This window comes from Pieris rapae, chromosome 5 (assembly GCF_905147795.1).
Source record: "Pieris rapae chromosome 5, ilPieRapa1.1, whole genome shotgun sequence".
Classification (NCBI taxonomy): Eukaryota; Metazoa; Arthropoda; class Insecta; order Lepidoptera; family Pieridae; genus Pieris; species Pieris rapae.
In genome coordinates, this window is record NC_059513.1 from 2,205,872 (window position 1) to 2,222,447 (window position 16,576).

The 16,576-nt window shown below is 31.4% G+C and overlaps 1 protein-coding gene across 1 annotated transcript; it reads left to right on the plus strand.

Annotated features, from left to right (window-relative positions):
• The first annotated feature begins 4,231 nt into the window (after positions 1–4,231).
• LOC110996403 (myrosinase 1-like) lies at positions 4,232–15,318 on the plus strand. The gene is made up of 11 exons (XM_022264056.2): positions 4,232–4,272; positions 7,029–7,132; positions 7,299–7,446; positions 8,953–9,119; positions 9,475–9,735; positions 10,568–10,656; positions 11,008–11,152; positions 12,184–12,341; positions 13,487–13,639; positions 14,391–14,482; positions 15,043–15,318. Exons 1-11 carry the CDS (start codon positions 4,247–4,249, stop codon positions 15,164–15,166), a joined length of 1,467 nt encoding a protein of 488 aa, XP_022119748.2. The 5' UTR covers positions 4,232–4,246; the 3' UTR covers positions 15,167–15,318.
• Positions 15,319–16,576: the final 1,258 nt, after the last annotated feature.

Sequence of the window (16,576 nt, forward strand, 5' to 3'; positions counted from 1 at the left end):
AGTTACCTTCAGAACGCAAATATGCAGTGATATTTCGATAACATATGCTATTGTTAATAGAACAAATAACATTGTTTGTTTAAGTTAGAGATGATTGCTATCGATAAATTATTAATGTATTTAGAAGGTCACAAATGTTTTCTGAGATTTTAATTTCTTAGAAGTATCAAGGTTTTATGTGTGACGTCACAAATGCTAATGGTAAGGGAATCATAATATATTTATACTTATCGCGAGAAACGAATATTCTCTAGGTCTCTATCGCGTATTATAATACGAAACCTGAAGATTGGTGCTTATAGTTGATCTACAGGGCATGCCCCTAATATTTAAAGAGACTGAATCGATCAAAACGCCTCCAGGTGCGATACGCAGTTGAAAAGTACAGACGTATCCACTTTATCGATGAGAAAATTTTTACGATTGAAGAACACTACAATAAGCAAAATGTGTACGCTCAAATTTCTAAAAAATCAACTCAAGTGGTCAGAAATGTTGGAACCAATTTTTTGGTCTTTATAAGAGATGAAGACTGGTCCTCATTCCAGATCTTAAGCCTTTAGATTTCATATTATGGTCAGTTTTAGAGTGCATGGCCTGCTCTAAACGACACGGCTACATACATACATTAATTCTCTTATAGAGTCTTTGGAACAAGCAGAGGCGAAATTTTGAAAACAGAGCGTAAATCCATAGATTCGTGGCCAAACTGATTAAAGGCTGTATTCAAGTTAAAGGTGGCTATTTCGTAAACTTTATTTTTTTATTTATTTTTTGCTGAGAATTTAATAAAAGTCAGTTTACATTTTGATAAAATATACTTTATTAAAAAAAAATATTCATTTGTAACAGAACTTGAGGCTAGACTAGGTTTATTGACCGTCTGAACCCAGGCTTTTATTGTGCAGAAATCCAACTTTTAAGAAAAGAAAAATAATGCTTGCTATCGAAATGTATTTTCAATTTTAGAAGAAGGCTTAAACTGCATCTATTGTAGAGTTTTTAATGCACGCAATATACTGTTGCCACAAAATATTATTATGTATAACGCCTATCCAAATCTTCATGGCAATATATCTGTTATAAGTCATTACGTTTAAATTTTAAAGAGCCTAGATGCACACTTATATAGCACTTTAGATAAACGGCAATTATATCCAAGTAAAATTTATTAATATTACTTTAGTAAATTTGACTTCGATTCGTTTCTACTATGTATATAGTGGTGAAGAATTTATTTTTTGTTTTTTTGCATTCATTGTAACATTAATTGTACACATGTGAAAGGAAAGGTAATCGAATTTTGTTAGTGATCAACAAACAGGCTTTACTGCTGCTAGTAGGATAATTATTAAAAATCAATTATCTCCATTGTTTCTCTGAAAAAACTACAACATAAATAAAGCGTGTTCTGAGAGTTCGACTGGGTTTTACGTAAACTGAATTAAAACGCATATGTAAATTAATGTATTTATTATCTAAAACTGGAAAAATATTGTTTAATTATTGTCCCAATTATATTGAGCAATACAAGAATGTACTTTTTACTATCACGAAATAGCAATAAAAAAACAGAATTATCATCTCTCTAGTTTAAATGATATCTATCTCAGTGATATATGTACTAATATACAATAGACTTTATACAATCCCGACTTTGTATGTAACGTAGAAATAGTTCTTTCAATTCCCTTGCTTCGCATCCGTCTGATCGTTTCTGTACAACTCAACAATGCAGTATCAATCGCTAATGAAACTTACAGAGCACAGTCACAGAACTCTGTCTATACCCCGGAGTCCTAAATAAATCATTTACCTTTTAACTCGAAGGGTCAAAATTAAAAAAAATCTGTACGTATTAATTTGTCTCAACAAATGCACTGCGCTTCTTGCATTTCGTGTATTGTAAATGACATGGGTAACACTAAAAATGTTTAGAACGAGAGAATGTTGTCCACTACCGAAGATAACATGCCATAGAAGGGACACTTAAGGAAGAATGGGCCCACTGCTTTTCTCAGTGGTTCCATCGAATGCGACGATGTATAGAGAGGAACAGAGATTATATCGATAACAATAAAAGTATTGACAACTTTTTACATAAGCCGTTTTTTTCGTTTTCTAAACATTTACAATGTTACCTAGATAATTCAAATATTTTAAGTATTCAATAACATTTGATATCAATAAAAATGTCTGCATCAAAACAAGGGATTATCGACGCTTCTGTCGGGTTCAAGTACTTTCGACCGTTATTTGACTCGATGCCAAAAGTGTATCTTAGTGATAAGTGTCAAAACAAAGCGATTAAAAAAAATAGATTTTTATCGCGACTGAAAGAATCAATACAAGATTAGTATTATCTCGTCAATATTGATCAATGTCAATAAACAAAACATTTGTTACTTATCTGTCTGTGGCGCTACTAAAGGGCTGCCCAAAAGGGCATGCTGGGTCCTCCTCCTCCTCCATTCTCAGAATGTTTCCCATCACCATACGCAAGTCTCCAATGGGTACATAGTCACAAAGTTGCGTCATATTTATCTTAATAAGAAAACATTTGTCTTTATTTAACGGATAGAATCAGAAAGTAATCAAATCAAATCAAAAATAATTTATTCATATAGGTAACATAATGTATGAACGTCAATAAAAAGAAATACACATTAAATGCTTCTAATTTAACATTTACAGCCAGTTCCCGAATCAAGGGCGTGGAACGGAAGAGAAGAACTGGCAATAAACTCTCCGCCAATCTTTTTAATCGCCAAGTTTTTTTCTTTTACACAACGTTTGTAAGGAGCTGCAACCATTACACCATGTTCCATAGGACATCTTGAGAAATAAAGAATCATAAAATAATTTAAAAACAAAGATTTGTCCTCTATCAGCAGGAGGTATGGTGAAATAGGAGCACGCACTTACATACTCGTGAGTACAACACGCAAATACTTAGTAGAAACAACTAATATAATGAAATGGACTCATTCAATAAAAAAAATCAATAAATCTGTCACATTTGTTATGCTATGCTTTCCTTTGTCTCTCTTTCTTTAAATCTCTACTTTACAAGCATTACCGGTGCTTATCGTATCACTAACATAATTTATCGTGATTCATGTGTCCTTTACATTAGCTATATTTGTTTTTCGTTATCTTAAACTATTATTGTATGTTTGTTCCAAGACAAATCCTTTACCAAGCAGTTGTTGTAAGTTAAATACCTAATTGTTATTAAAACTAAATCTAAATCAGTTCAGTTTCGGAAAATTAGATAAAAGTTCACGGCTACTAAGTCCTATATTTATTCTTTTCCAAAATATATAATATTGTTTTTTTTTTGGGTTTTACTACATTAATCTGATGAGGAGTAAGATACAATTGCTCCTTACAAACAAAACAAACGACATGGCGATTAAAAATACAGACGGATAGTTTGTTGCCAGTTCTTAGTCCGTTCTACGCCTACTACTACTACGGAAGTAAATGTAAATTTCGAAGGATATTTTTTTTCTGGCGTTATAAGTGTTCACTGTGTTTCCTATATAAATAAATTATATTTTGATTTGATCATATTCCATTAATTATTAATTTTATTGATTTATTACCACTTCGTTGCATTACATTAAAAAAATTTAAACATAATTAACTGGCGGCCTTATCGCTTTCGAGCGATTTCTTCCATGCAACCACTGTGAGTAAAGGAATTTTTTTTATTAAATTACATAAGGTAGGCATGAAGTGCAAAAATACATATTACAAATACAATAAGAAGAAAACAAAATTCTTAACAGGAACAAAAAAATAAACTAAACTGATACAGGATACATAAAAAAAAACAAAAAGTAAAAAGTGTACATGAATCATGATAATTTAATTCAAGATCAGTCTCACGTCAGTTACTAGTTAGTACGCCAGTTAGGGATATGACGTGGCATTGGCATTTTATTACAGCCTTAAAATAATTTTATTGTCTTGGTGAAAGAACTAACTTATGTGAGAATAACTGAGAATTCCTTTTCAAAACTATTTTATCTGTGCAAAGTTATATTTGGATCCCATCGTACGATTTGGCGTGATCGGGCAATCCACACCCTTATATGATACATAATATACCACGTAATTTTAAATATAATCATCAATAAACAGTTCCGTACAGCAGATACGTTATCATACAATCAATAGATAAAATTACCACCATGTATATATTGAACTAAGGCGGAAATGTGAAGAAATAGTACGGAAAATGTATCGATTAAGTGTGGTTCTCAGGTGAGTTGATATTATTATGATTAGTTTTTAAAAATAGAACACAAGAACAGTGTCTTTCTCTTTCTCTCTCAGTTAGAGTTCCTTAAATGTTAAATTACTTATTAGGTTTAAGTTAGGGTAGATATAATGTCTACTTGTCTCAGTGAAAAGACAATTTATTTAAAGAAAATCATATACTATGAATGTATAGTTTTTAAAAATAGAACACTAGAATAGTGTCTTTCTCTTTCTCTCTCAGTTAGAGTTCCTTAAATGTTAAATTACTTTTTATGTTTAAGTAAGGGTAGATGTAATTTTCACTTATGTCTCAGTGAAGAGACAATTTATTAAAAAAAACATCATATACTAATGTAAAACCCTAATGTCTGTAGCCGGTCTGTGATTAATGATCTTTCCCGGATTCAGTGCCGGATTGATCTTTCCCTTAGATTTTTTTATATAGAACAGGGGGTAAACGGTCGGGAGGTTCGCCTGATGTTAAGTGATACCGCCGTCAATGGACACTCTCAATGCCAGAGAGTTTGCGAGTGCGTTGCCGGCCTTTTAACAATTGGTACGCTCTTTTCTTGAAGGATCCTAAGTTGGATTGGTTCGGAAATACTTCAAAAACTTTTGTTTTTTCTTTGTATTTTTCGCTACCATTTTTGACACCAATTCTTAGTAACATAACTTATTATTTTGTTAAGGTTCTTATTATATGACATGATAAAAATTAAAATGGCATTTGCATGCTCATTTATATATAGCTGATTGATACTAAAAAAATGAATAGGATGATTCATTAACTGCAGCACTTCTACACTAATTGAACTAGAATAAATTAACTTAGACATGCCCATTGTTACTGATAAAATTAACAAATGTTCATAAGAAACATTTATTTCACTGTATAATTCCCACACGTTTGCTGTCTTAAAAATTTACTAAAACTACGAACAAAACCTAGTTATTTTTTTTTATTTTTCCATATACCATTAAAAATTGTATATCGAATAAAACATATTAATATCTCTTTCATTTTTACAGAAGAATATTTATCTTTATCTTCTTTTTATTTATCTTCTTCTAGCTATTGAATTTTTTTCTCCTAAGTGTCTGATGACTGCAATAACCGTGATAATCATAATATGAACAAATCCGTTTTGAAGGATGGCATTTTGATATGTGAGCTTATTTTTTAGTAATACAAGAGTTATAATATAATTAATAAATGTATATTTTATATTTTTTTAATATCTACTCTATTTCCACAATGCAAATTTTATTGTTAATATATGTATTATGTAATATATTAAAAATTAAAAATATAATAATTTTGTCCTGCGAGTAATATCGGTATAGTAATTGGTACTTTATTACGATAGGTTAGATAGATAGAATACGTCGTCCTGGTAATAAAATAATAAATATGTATGTAACAAATAAAGTTGTATTATATGATTATTTTGCTAATTTGTTTCAAAACAGTTCAGTGATAAGAAAAGCGACGAAATTATTAGCCCCACAATTTTTTATAATTCTTACTCTTTGAATGTCCCATGATGCCTAGATGGGGCAGAGGCCGTCCTCAATGAATCTCCATCGCTTTTGGTCTTGAGCCTCGTATATACTCGGATACACACCCGTGCATCGATAGATTATTTCTATAAGCAATTAATTAAAAAATAATTAAGCTTCTTGACACAGAGTATGTTATCATTGTACGGAAACCGGATACAGCTCAAAAATCTAGAATATGTGCCAGGCATAGAATATTGATGACCTACATCTACCTACGTCTCCAAATAGTATTTACATATCATAATCACATAAGATTATGAAATGTAATGATTGTTTCAATATAATAAATAAGAATTGTGTTTAATATCTAACATACATTTAATACTTGTTTAATATATTTAATCTATGTTTTAATCATACATTAAGACAGCACCCGTAACTTGTATGTTCATAAGTGATAAAAAATTGATCTTGTTATAAATTCATTTATATCTAATTACATTCTTCGGTATGTGACTTAAAGCAATGATTAAAAATTTACATTGCAATATAGACAGGCAAGTGTTAGAATCATTATATATATAAGTAGGCTGAGAACTAAAAATAGGTATAGGAAACACCATTAAAAGCCTCATAATATACTTTATACTGCCAACAGCCAAACTCCCCCTGAATCGGTGGTTTTAAGGGTACCTGCATGAATTGAACCAGGCGCCTAAATAGATCTTTACTTCCCAACATTTCTAAACATTTGTGTACCTTTAGCGACTATAAACAAAATCACTTTTTTATTATATTACTTTATAAGATATATGAGTACTTACTTCATTTGCAATGAGATACATTTTTAATGAACAAGTATGACGGTTTTAAAACGGTTTAGATATTATTTTCTATAAATTAAAGATGATTTTTATTGATAAAAGCTTGCCAGCGCTCGGCACACTGATGCGTTGGTAAAAGAATATATAATTTTTAACGTGACTGCCAAACATGACAAAACATATTGAACAAAACAATTAAAATTCAAGGAAAATCTATTTCAAAGTGTGAGGATATCCATACTTTGATCCTTTATTAGAATGGTCCATCTGCACATCGGGGAGCTTTGACCAAAACACGTTCTTTGAAAAAGAATGTTGGAAATAAATTCTTAAAGAATTGGTTACAAATTCCGATGACTGATCCTATTGGCAATTAGCGCACACCGCATAGATTAATCAATTTTGATTAAACGTAACATTTTTATTTCAAAGTTTTCTGGTAGCAACATGTGTTGCGGAGAGAAAATTTCCGCCAGGATTCAAATTCGGGGCAGCAACAGCGGCCTATCAGGTGGAAGGTGCCTGGAATGTTAGTGGTAAGTTATTTCTACAAAATGCAATCATTTTGTGTTTAGTAGAAACAAAGTGACATGACAAAATTTGGACCTGTTTTTTATTGTCTAACGCACAATTTAATCAAGAAAATGCTCCACAAAACGCGTTTATTTTAATAAAATAATACATTTATTGTTTATTCCATAGACAAATCACCAAGTATATGGGACACATTTACCCATGACAATCCAGGTGTTATCGTCGACAGATCGAATGGTGATGTGGCTTGTGACTCGTACCACCTGTGGGAAACAGATATAGCTGTAGCCAAGGACCTGGGCCTGCATTTTTACAGGTGAACTTTTACTTACGATATAAATTTAAAACATTGAGGTTATGAACTTAATCAAACTTATGTTCAGCCTTCCAGCTTTACAAAGTACTTCCTATACTGCTAATAGGTATAACTATTTGCGATAGCTTCAATAAGCATCAATAATAATAATAGTTTGAAGGCAATTTTCCACCTGATGCCTTAGTGATAATTTTTAAAAGTAGTTGAAAACTCAGCCATTTCGTTTCACTGATTCATTTAAAAGTTATGCAAAATCAAAGTTTCATACGTTGTAATAAACTTTTATTGTATATTACAGATTAATAATAGTATTGCTGGAAGATAAAATACTAAACACACTGTAATACACGAAGCAGTATATAAATGAAATAGATTAAAATATAAATTAGTAAAGTGACTTAAAAAAAGTGCGTGCGTACCTTTGTACTCATGTCAGAAATGAAACTTCATTGCAACATATTTATTACTAAGATAAAATGTAAAAAGCCCCAATAGATGATCATGTACCAGAATATGATCACTCCATGTATTTGTATATTCACACTGTATGTACGTGCTAATAACAACATAATTAAATAAAAAATCTGCACAAGCAATGCACAAGTTATAATATAGGCAGCGGCACGTAAGTCTAGCGCTGGCCGATACGTGGAGGGGATCGCTGCGCATATGTACTGTGGTGCGGATCGGTCTCAATCGGGAGGGACCCTTTTCTTCGTCAAAAACGCTGCACATCTTCGTGACGTTCCGTAAAAATTTTACTCTTATGCGCCTAAAGAAGTTTCACTTCTAGAAAAAAAATAATATTACTATATAATATTTTTATAGTCTCACACAGAATATTTTTTTATAATCTTTAGTTGTCTAAATAACACTCAAGATACTTGAAAATTTATCGAATGTTTAAGATATTCTTTGCGCTCGTGCTATCATGCGTGATAACACTTGAAATATTTTTATCCATCCGAAATTCGATAAGTCGATATATATATCTCAATGAATAAAGTTAAGTTCAATACCGACATATTAATACTACAATCTGATAGGGTAGTAATAATAACTATGATATGATAAAAGATAAAAAAAATTGCGTCATCTGTTGAACTTTTACATTGAATTTTCGATAAAAGTTATAAAACAGTAAACATATTTGGATGTTTCAGTATTTTGTAACTAAAAAATCCCCAAAATAAAAGCCGACCCTCTTTCGATACGAAAATGGGATTTCTATTAAATCAGATAGTTCTAATTAAAAATTTACCTTTCAATAATGATTATTTTTAAACTTGTATAGGCTTTTAAAGAACGTTCACTAAATATATTAGACCAATAGTATGGCTACATAGCCTATACTATACCTACTATTGTTGTATTATTTTTTATTACAGTATTTCACGTAAATAAATTGTATTCTCTTAGAACGTTGGTCTTTACATGCTGAAGAAGTTAATACATTTTATTATATGTACCTACACTATTCGCAATACTCAAAAGCAGTATTTTTAGATTCTCAATATCATGGCCCCGATTACTTCCCAACGGCCATTCCAATTATGTGAGCGAAGATGGGAAACGATATTACAACAATTTGATAAACGGTCTAATTGCGAATGGGATTGAACCAGTTGTCACTTTATACCATTGGGACCTACCACAAAAATTGCAGGACTTGGGTAATTATAATATGGTATTTGTACCTTAGTTGTGAGGAAGCAACGAATGTCGATAACATTCTTTACCTGTGTATAAAAGCGTTGATATAATAATAATTGTGTACTTTAAATATCGGTGCTAGATAGGTGCTATATATATACTACTACTAACCACTAGTAGTAGTTTATATATATATATATATATAAATTTATGTTAATCTTAACTTGATCCTTAATATAGAGAAAATAAAAATAAAAGCAGAATATTAATAACTAACTAAAACTAAAAAGCTTATTAAAGACTATTGGGATATATACATTAGATATAAGGTATTTTATAGAGTAGGTATATTATATAGTATCTCTCTCTCTTTAGGTGGTTGGACTAATCCTGAACTAGCGAGGTTCTTTGAGGATTACGCGAAAGTCGCCTTCGGTCTTTTTGGAGACCGGGTCAAGACTTGGATAACCTTTAACGAGCCGGTTATCATCTGCGATGTTGCGTATGAAACTGGTGGACTAGCACCCGGCATCGCTCTACCTGGGATTGGAAATTATATGTGTGCTAAGGTTCTGATGTTGGCTCATGCGAGAGCTTACAGGCTATACGATATGAAGTTCCGGGCGCAGTATCAGGGTAAGTGAAAGAGATACTTTCTTAATATATAATCTTTGCAAGTATATACAGCAAATAGCGGATAATTAGCCGATGGCTGGCCAAGCGTCATACTCGTGAACGGGTGCTACTTGTGGTGACTGGTCGTACTTGAATTCGTGTATGCGGTGATAATGCATACACGGTGGCAGCCTATGCCAATACGACAATATCGAGAAACATTTATTACAATATACAAAAGTACATAAACATACTGTGAAATCACTCTGCGAATAGTTAAAACAGCGCGATTAGGCACTTAATCTTAATATATATAAATCTCGTGTCACAATGTTTGTCCTCAATGGACTCCTAAACCACTTAACCGGTTATAATAAAATTGTGCAGTTCGATCCAACTTGAGAGATAGGATAGGTAAGATCTTTAATTATAGTCGAATTTTATTTTATTGCAAATTATTTGTTTATTATTTGATACAATTCTAACAGATGGCGCTGAGTTAAAGGTAGTTTAGTTTAGGTCCGTGTCGTGGTAACAACGTTTCACATAAGTTCTCCTACGGTTTCTCTTGATTAATTTACTACTATGTAATATAACAAAAACCTTAGCAACAGCAACGCTTGGCCGAGTCTGGTAGTATTTTATACATTTAAAAACTTAATCGAATTAATGCAAGGTGGGGTTTTTTTTAGTAAAACGTCGGCAAATAAAATCTCAAAATTAAAGTTTTTTTATAATTAAATAGTATCAAAGAGTGCGTACTGAATCAGTTACGTATTTACTGCGTCGGTCACGTTTTATACTTATAATACTTTGAAAAAAAAAATAATGATAAAGCATTTATTTGTCTTAGGAAAGGTTGGTCTAACGAACCAACACCTCTGGTGTGAACCAAAGAACTCTGACGAGGAAGAGAATACAGAGCTTATTCGGAACGTGTTTGTATGTATAAAAAACTGTTTATTTTTTACATTATTATTCTATTACTTCCCTGTAATATGCCAGAGCCCCATTGACTATCCGCTCATGTGTCAAATGGAGACACGACAAGACACAGGGAATCCTTTTTTTATATTCGAGGTGGAAATGCATTTGCTCATCCCCTGCCCTAGAAAGTTGTAGGGGTACGTGGGACTCGACCCACATCAAAATTTCTGCTATTCAGAGACTGGGTGAACACAGGGAATCCTAGTGTAGGGCTGATGCATTTTCTCATTATACTTTATATTATATTTATTATGTATATTTTTGAATACAGTTTTTCTTAATTTTCTTGTTACACAAAACTTGCAGGGATTATTCGCTTATCCTATATACTCGAAAACTGGTGGTTGGCCTGCTAGTGTTGAAAAAAGTATAGCCGAGATAAGTGAAAGAGAAGGATATAGTCGATCTCGCTTGCCCTCATTCACACAGGAAGAAATTGAATTTATTAAAGGTAAGAAAGAAAGACGTACTTAGTAGCAAAGATGTATTTGGTGTCATGAAGCCAATGTATGTATTGAAAAAAAAAATAGTGCTATTTAACTAATTTTTTTGAAATTTTTAATTTCTTGTATTTTCTTCGAAATAAATTCATCGTTTCTGGACGAGAAGTACTAGGAGAGAAGAATAATAAAGAAGCAGGTATAAATGAAGTAATACAAGCGTAGATGGCAAAAATAATGTTTTATTAAATTTGTTATTACGTAAAAACCAGTGCAAGAACTATTGCTCCGTGCGGAATGAGAACCTTCTAAATTTTGATTACCACAATAATTCAAATACTTTGTACTAATATTATTATGTTCCTGTGTTATGTCTACTTAAATGATTATGTATAACAGAAATGAAAATATGAATATATACGAAAGCTTTTATTTTTTCATTTTACTCATTATTTCTCTATGACAAAATATATTATTTAAGTATTCGGTATTCGGCCGAATATAATAAAAGCAGCCGAATAGGCCGGATACCGAATAGTAACCGAAAATTCGTTGCAATTCTAGTAAAAAGTTTTGAGATCTAAGTAATATCAAGTCGGTAATTTATTCAGTCCTTACTTTGTCTTAACTTATTACCTTTTATGTTATGAATAAATACATCGAATAACACAATAAATCACACAACTAATAAATGTTATACGTAATAGGTAGATTGTTTAGTGCCATTGAAAATTACATCTGTATTTATTAAAAACATAAAAGATTTTTGTTTAACGACTGATTCTAATTATGACTGAATTAAACCGCTGGTTAAAATTTTTAAAATATACGATATATTATTATAATAAACGGTATATTAGTATATTATTATATTCTATATACCTGCTTTGTAACTAAGTTTCCAATTTTATCCACTATAAAGTTATAGGGGTCGAAAATGAATGTTCGGCGGTGAACTGTCTACCCTTAATATACGTTTTTCCTGTTAAAAAGAAACTGACATATATGGCTGTAATTCAACAACAAAAGGATATATTTTCAGGTACATATGACTTTTATGGACTTAACTACTACACTTCGCGAACCGTTGAGACTGCTGAGCAAGGCGTGAAGCTGTCCTGGCCATTGACAGGCAGCTGGGAATTCGGTCTGGCATTATCCACTGATCCTAGCTGGAAGGCTGGCCATGCGTGGCTGATTGTAAGTTTGATATATCTGGAAGACATTTTTACTATCAAATTTATACTTCGTCTAAATATAATAACTTGCGAGCCCTCTAGCATCGTGAGTGTCCATGGGCGGCGGTATCATTTAACATCAGGTGTTTGTGTTTGCGGCTGTTCTATGAAAAAAAACATATATTTTTCCATATCTCTAAATTAAACTATCACTGAATTGAAATGCTCACAGATCACAATATTTCATGATTTTGTTGTATATTTAAATGGCTTGATATGTGTCCTTAGTTAGCACAAAATTACTGAACGAATGCAGAAATGTATGTATAAGTCATTGCCATTATCAAAATAATGTGTATGTGATCGTTTTAAAACCTTTACTGAAATATTTTATTTAAGTAACTTAATTTGAAGAGAGTGTTTACCGTATTGACGGGACGAATGGTTAATGTTTGTTACGAAACCCATAACATTTGGTATTGGATTTTTAATTTAAGAAGAAATTTCGACATTTTGAAGAGTCTTAAGACGAAATGTCGCCGCTTTGATTTTACGGATATGCCTCATGAAGTATGAAATCATGCTGTAGACCAGAGTTGCTCAAACTTTTTTGTGTTGTAGACCCCTTGCCATGTTTTTCCTGTTGTCCCTTGTTACCTGATACTGATTTCCTGTAAATTTCTAACAGTAGTGAAGTTTAGTGTTAAAAACTTAAAGTAAAAACACATGTTAATTTATACATTTATTAATTGAATTGAATTTTTTTTTGTTTTTACAAGTTCAAAATGTATTGCTAACACAAAGCGAATACCAACATCCTACAACTTATACAATTGTATAAACTATATAATTTATAAATAATGGTAATATTTATTCCAAATACATCACCTAATACATAAAAATATATCTAATAACTAACCTTAAAATTTAATTATTAAAAAATATTATTAAAAGGAGTCCCTTATATATGTTTTGATTTTATAAGATAGTATGATGAAAGTAAATAGTATCAGTGTATGTGTTGAGATCCACTATCATGGCCCCCATTATCATTCCATGGACTCCCAAATTTTTTTTTGCTGGCGTAGACCGATATAGACCACTTTGGGAATCACTGCTCTAGACCTAGCAGAACGCTGTATCTATAATTATATATTTCGATTGCAGAGCTACCCTCCAGGTATTCGCCGTCAGTTGCGTTGGCTGAAGGAGAAGTTCGGAAATATTGAATTCATGATTCTCGAGAATGGGTATTCCACCACCGAACCCGTTATGTATGATGAGGGAAGAGTAAACTACTACAAGGACCATTTGGAACAGGTAAGTTCTTGTGGTTATGTAATCAAAACATTTGCAAGCTTTTCTGTTATATTCTAAATCTGAAATCAATTTATCTTGTTCGATCGATTTAAAAAATAATAATTTGTAATGAACTTTGTAGTCCAAGAGCAAGTGAGTGCCAGACCTACGGATTTTAATAAAAGCTGATTTTCAGATTTTATTAAAATCCGAAAGTCTGGCACTCACGGGCTCTTGCTCTATTAAATGTTGTGAATTTTTCTTGTATGTATTTTTTTATGTCTCGCATTCATTCGCTCTATTATCATTGTTAACAGTCTTCAATACTAAATTTTTTGGTAAATAATTATCAAAAAACATAATTTCGGCAACTTGAAAAGTACTTATTATTATTTTATTGTCGTTATTGAGGGTAGTTGCAATGTAGAGTGTACATTGTATGGAAGACAAGCTAAAGCAAACAAATCCACGTGATGACGCTTTAACGATGAACCCCCATCGTTAAAATGAAGGAGGTTACATGGAGTTTTTACTCCATACTTAAAATAACTTAGTGTAGTAATCAAACTCATGAAGAAGTATTGAAAATCGCTTCATGAATATGTATTTATTCAAGCGACGGTTAAAAACATTAAGACGTAATTTCTAATAGGCGAAATCTCACTAAACATCTAGTGGGATTGGAGCCAATATGTATAAGAAAACCACCATATATTATTCCTTACATACACAACATTTCTTCTGAAATTGACTAGCTCTTATATGTTCTAAGGTGCTGCTTGCTATAAACGAGGATAAAGTCAATGTAACGGCATACACTGCGTGGAGCCTTATTGACAACTATGAGTGGTCTAGTGGATACACGTAAGAACTTAAACTATATACGCCACTACTTAATATTAAAAAGAATAATTATCATATATTTTTGTAGGTGTTTCTTTTCATATTGTATTGTTAGGGTTGCCTGGAAGAAATCGCTAGTTAGCAATAAGGCTGCCGGTTCCCTAATAACTTATGTAACTAACTTTTTGTTTTTTTTATAAGTATGTATAAGTTTGCATATACGTAACGTAGTATAAATAAATAAAATAAATAAATGCAAGTTTCGAGCGTTTCATAGCAATCGTGGTCATGAAGATAATTTCCAAATAGCTTTTAAATCTTTTATCTCGTACATATAATTTTACAAAAAAACTTGAAAACATTCATAATGATTATATTATTATTCATTAGCTTAGAATTAATTTATTAATGAGATGTCGTATTGTTAGGTTTCGTTTTGTTTGTCAGGAGGTGTTTTCACTTAAATAACACTTTTCAAAATTGTATTTTCGTTGTTAATTAGTTAAGAGGTTAATCAGGGCTTCTAACTCTGAAATAAATATATTCTAGTAAAACGCTGCTAATTTTTTACTGTATTTCAGGTCAAGATTTGGCTTAGTGAACATTGACTTTAACGATCCGATGCGCAGGCGCACCCCTAGAGCTTCCGCCCACTATTACGCGGCTGTGATAAAGAGCCACTCACTTGATCTTCCTCATCATTAGTCGATGTAACCTTAAATTGAACATTGGGTGTCTACAAAGTATAAGACTGACCTTTAAATTCCTTTTGTCTCTCTACTAAGGTGAAATTTATGATATGATGTTATTTAAGTGTTAAATTATATCAATTGTTATAAAGTAAATAATTCTAAATTGTATATATTGTTTTAATTATTCTCACATAAAATCCATTGTATATGTGTAACTTATACTTATAAAGCATATTGGTTGCTTGAATATTTTTTTATTTCATACGTTCATACATACAAATAAATTTATAACAGAAGTATCGTATGAATTAAATTAATTATATTAGGTATATTAGAATTAACCACGATTATATTTTAACTTATTCAATTAATTAACTAAGAACAATGTAATTTTTCTACTGTAAAGTTTTTCGTATCTTAATACATACTTTTATCTAATTTTTCGTATTCTTCAATATCCATAAAACGCATACAGAGCCCATGATTGCTGTCATCAAGTAAAATGTTATTATGTAGCTGTCTGTATAATCTGTGGAGCACGTGTAAAAAAGTATTATACCGAATAAATGATTACTATATATATTTTTTTATATATTATTATACATTAGATTATATATATGTATTGTATTTGTCTCGAAAGTGGCTTATATCAAAATATGGTATATATTTCTTACTTTCTATCTTTAAGATTACTTTCTATCCATCATAATGGATGAATTGAAATAAAAACCGAAAATATCATATTACAATTAAAAGCAATGAAACTATTTATTACCTATGTAATATTATAAGTATTACAAAACTTTACTGTACATTTCTAAGATTTTAATCTAAGACTCTTGCACTCTGCAAGTGAAGAAAATATTTTTCCGTTAATTGTAATAATAAAATATAGAACATACATACAAGTCGCATTCCGCGATGTATTTCAACAACCAGACTGTACTGCTGCTAAATACGAAATTCTTGAAAGTATAAAATTATAAATAAACAATTGAAAATTAATTATAACTCCATTGTTTATTTGAAAAAACTACAGTATAAATATAGGGTGTTCTGAGTTCGACTAGGTCTCGCTGGTACACGCCAACGCATGTAAGGTTTAAGGCATGCAGGTTTCTTCACAAAATGCAAATATCGTCACAAGTCCGTTGGTGCAGAGCTGGTGTTTTTTGCAACTAGGCCAAGTTTGCTCTCACATTTATCTAAATCTGTACTAATATAATACAACATACATATCTGATAAGCGAGATATAATGGTTGCAGCTCCTTACAAACAAAACAAAAACCTGGCGATTTAAGTGTGACCAAAAGTTACGCCCTTGATTTTTAAGAACTATCAGTAAATGTAAATTAAGATTTTTTTGCTGGCGTCATAATATTGTTTTTCACGTGTTTTTAAATTTTAGATAGATAAAGCAAA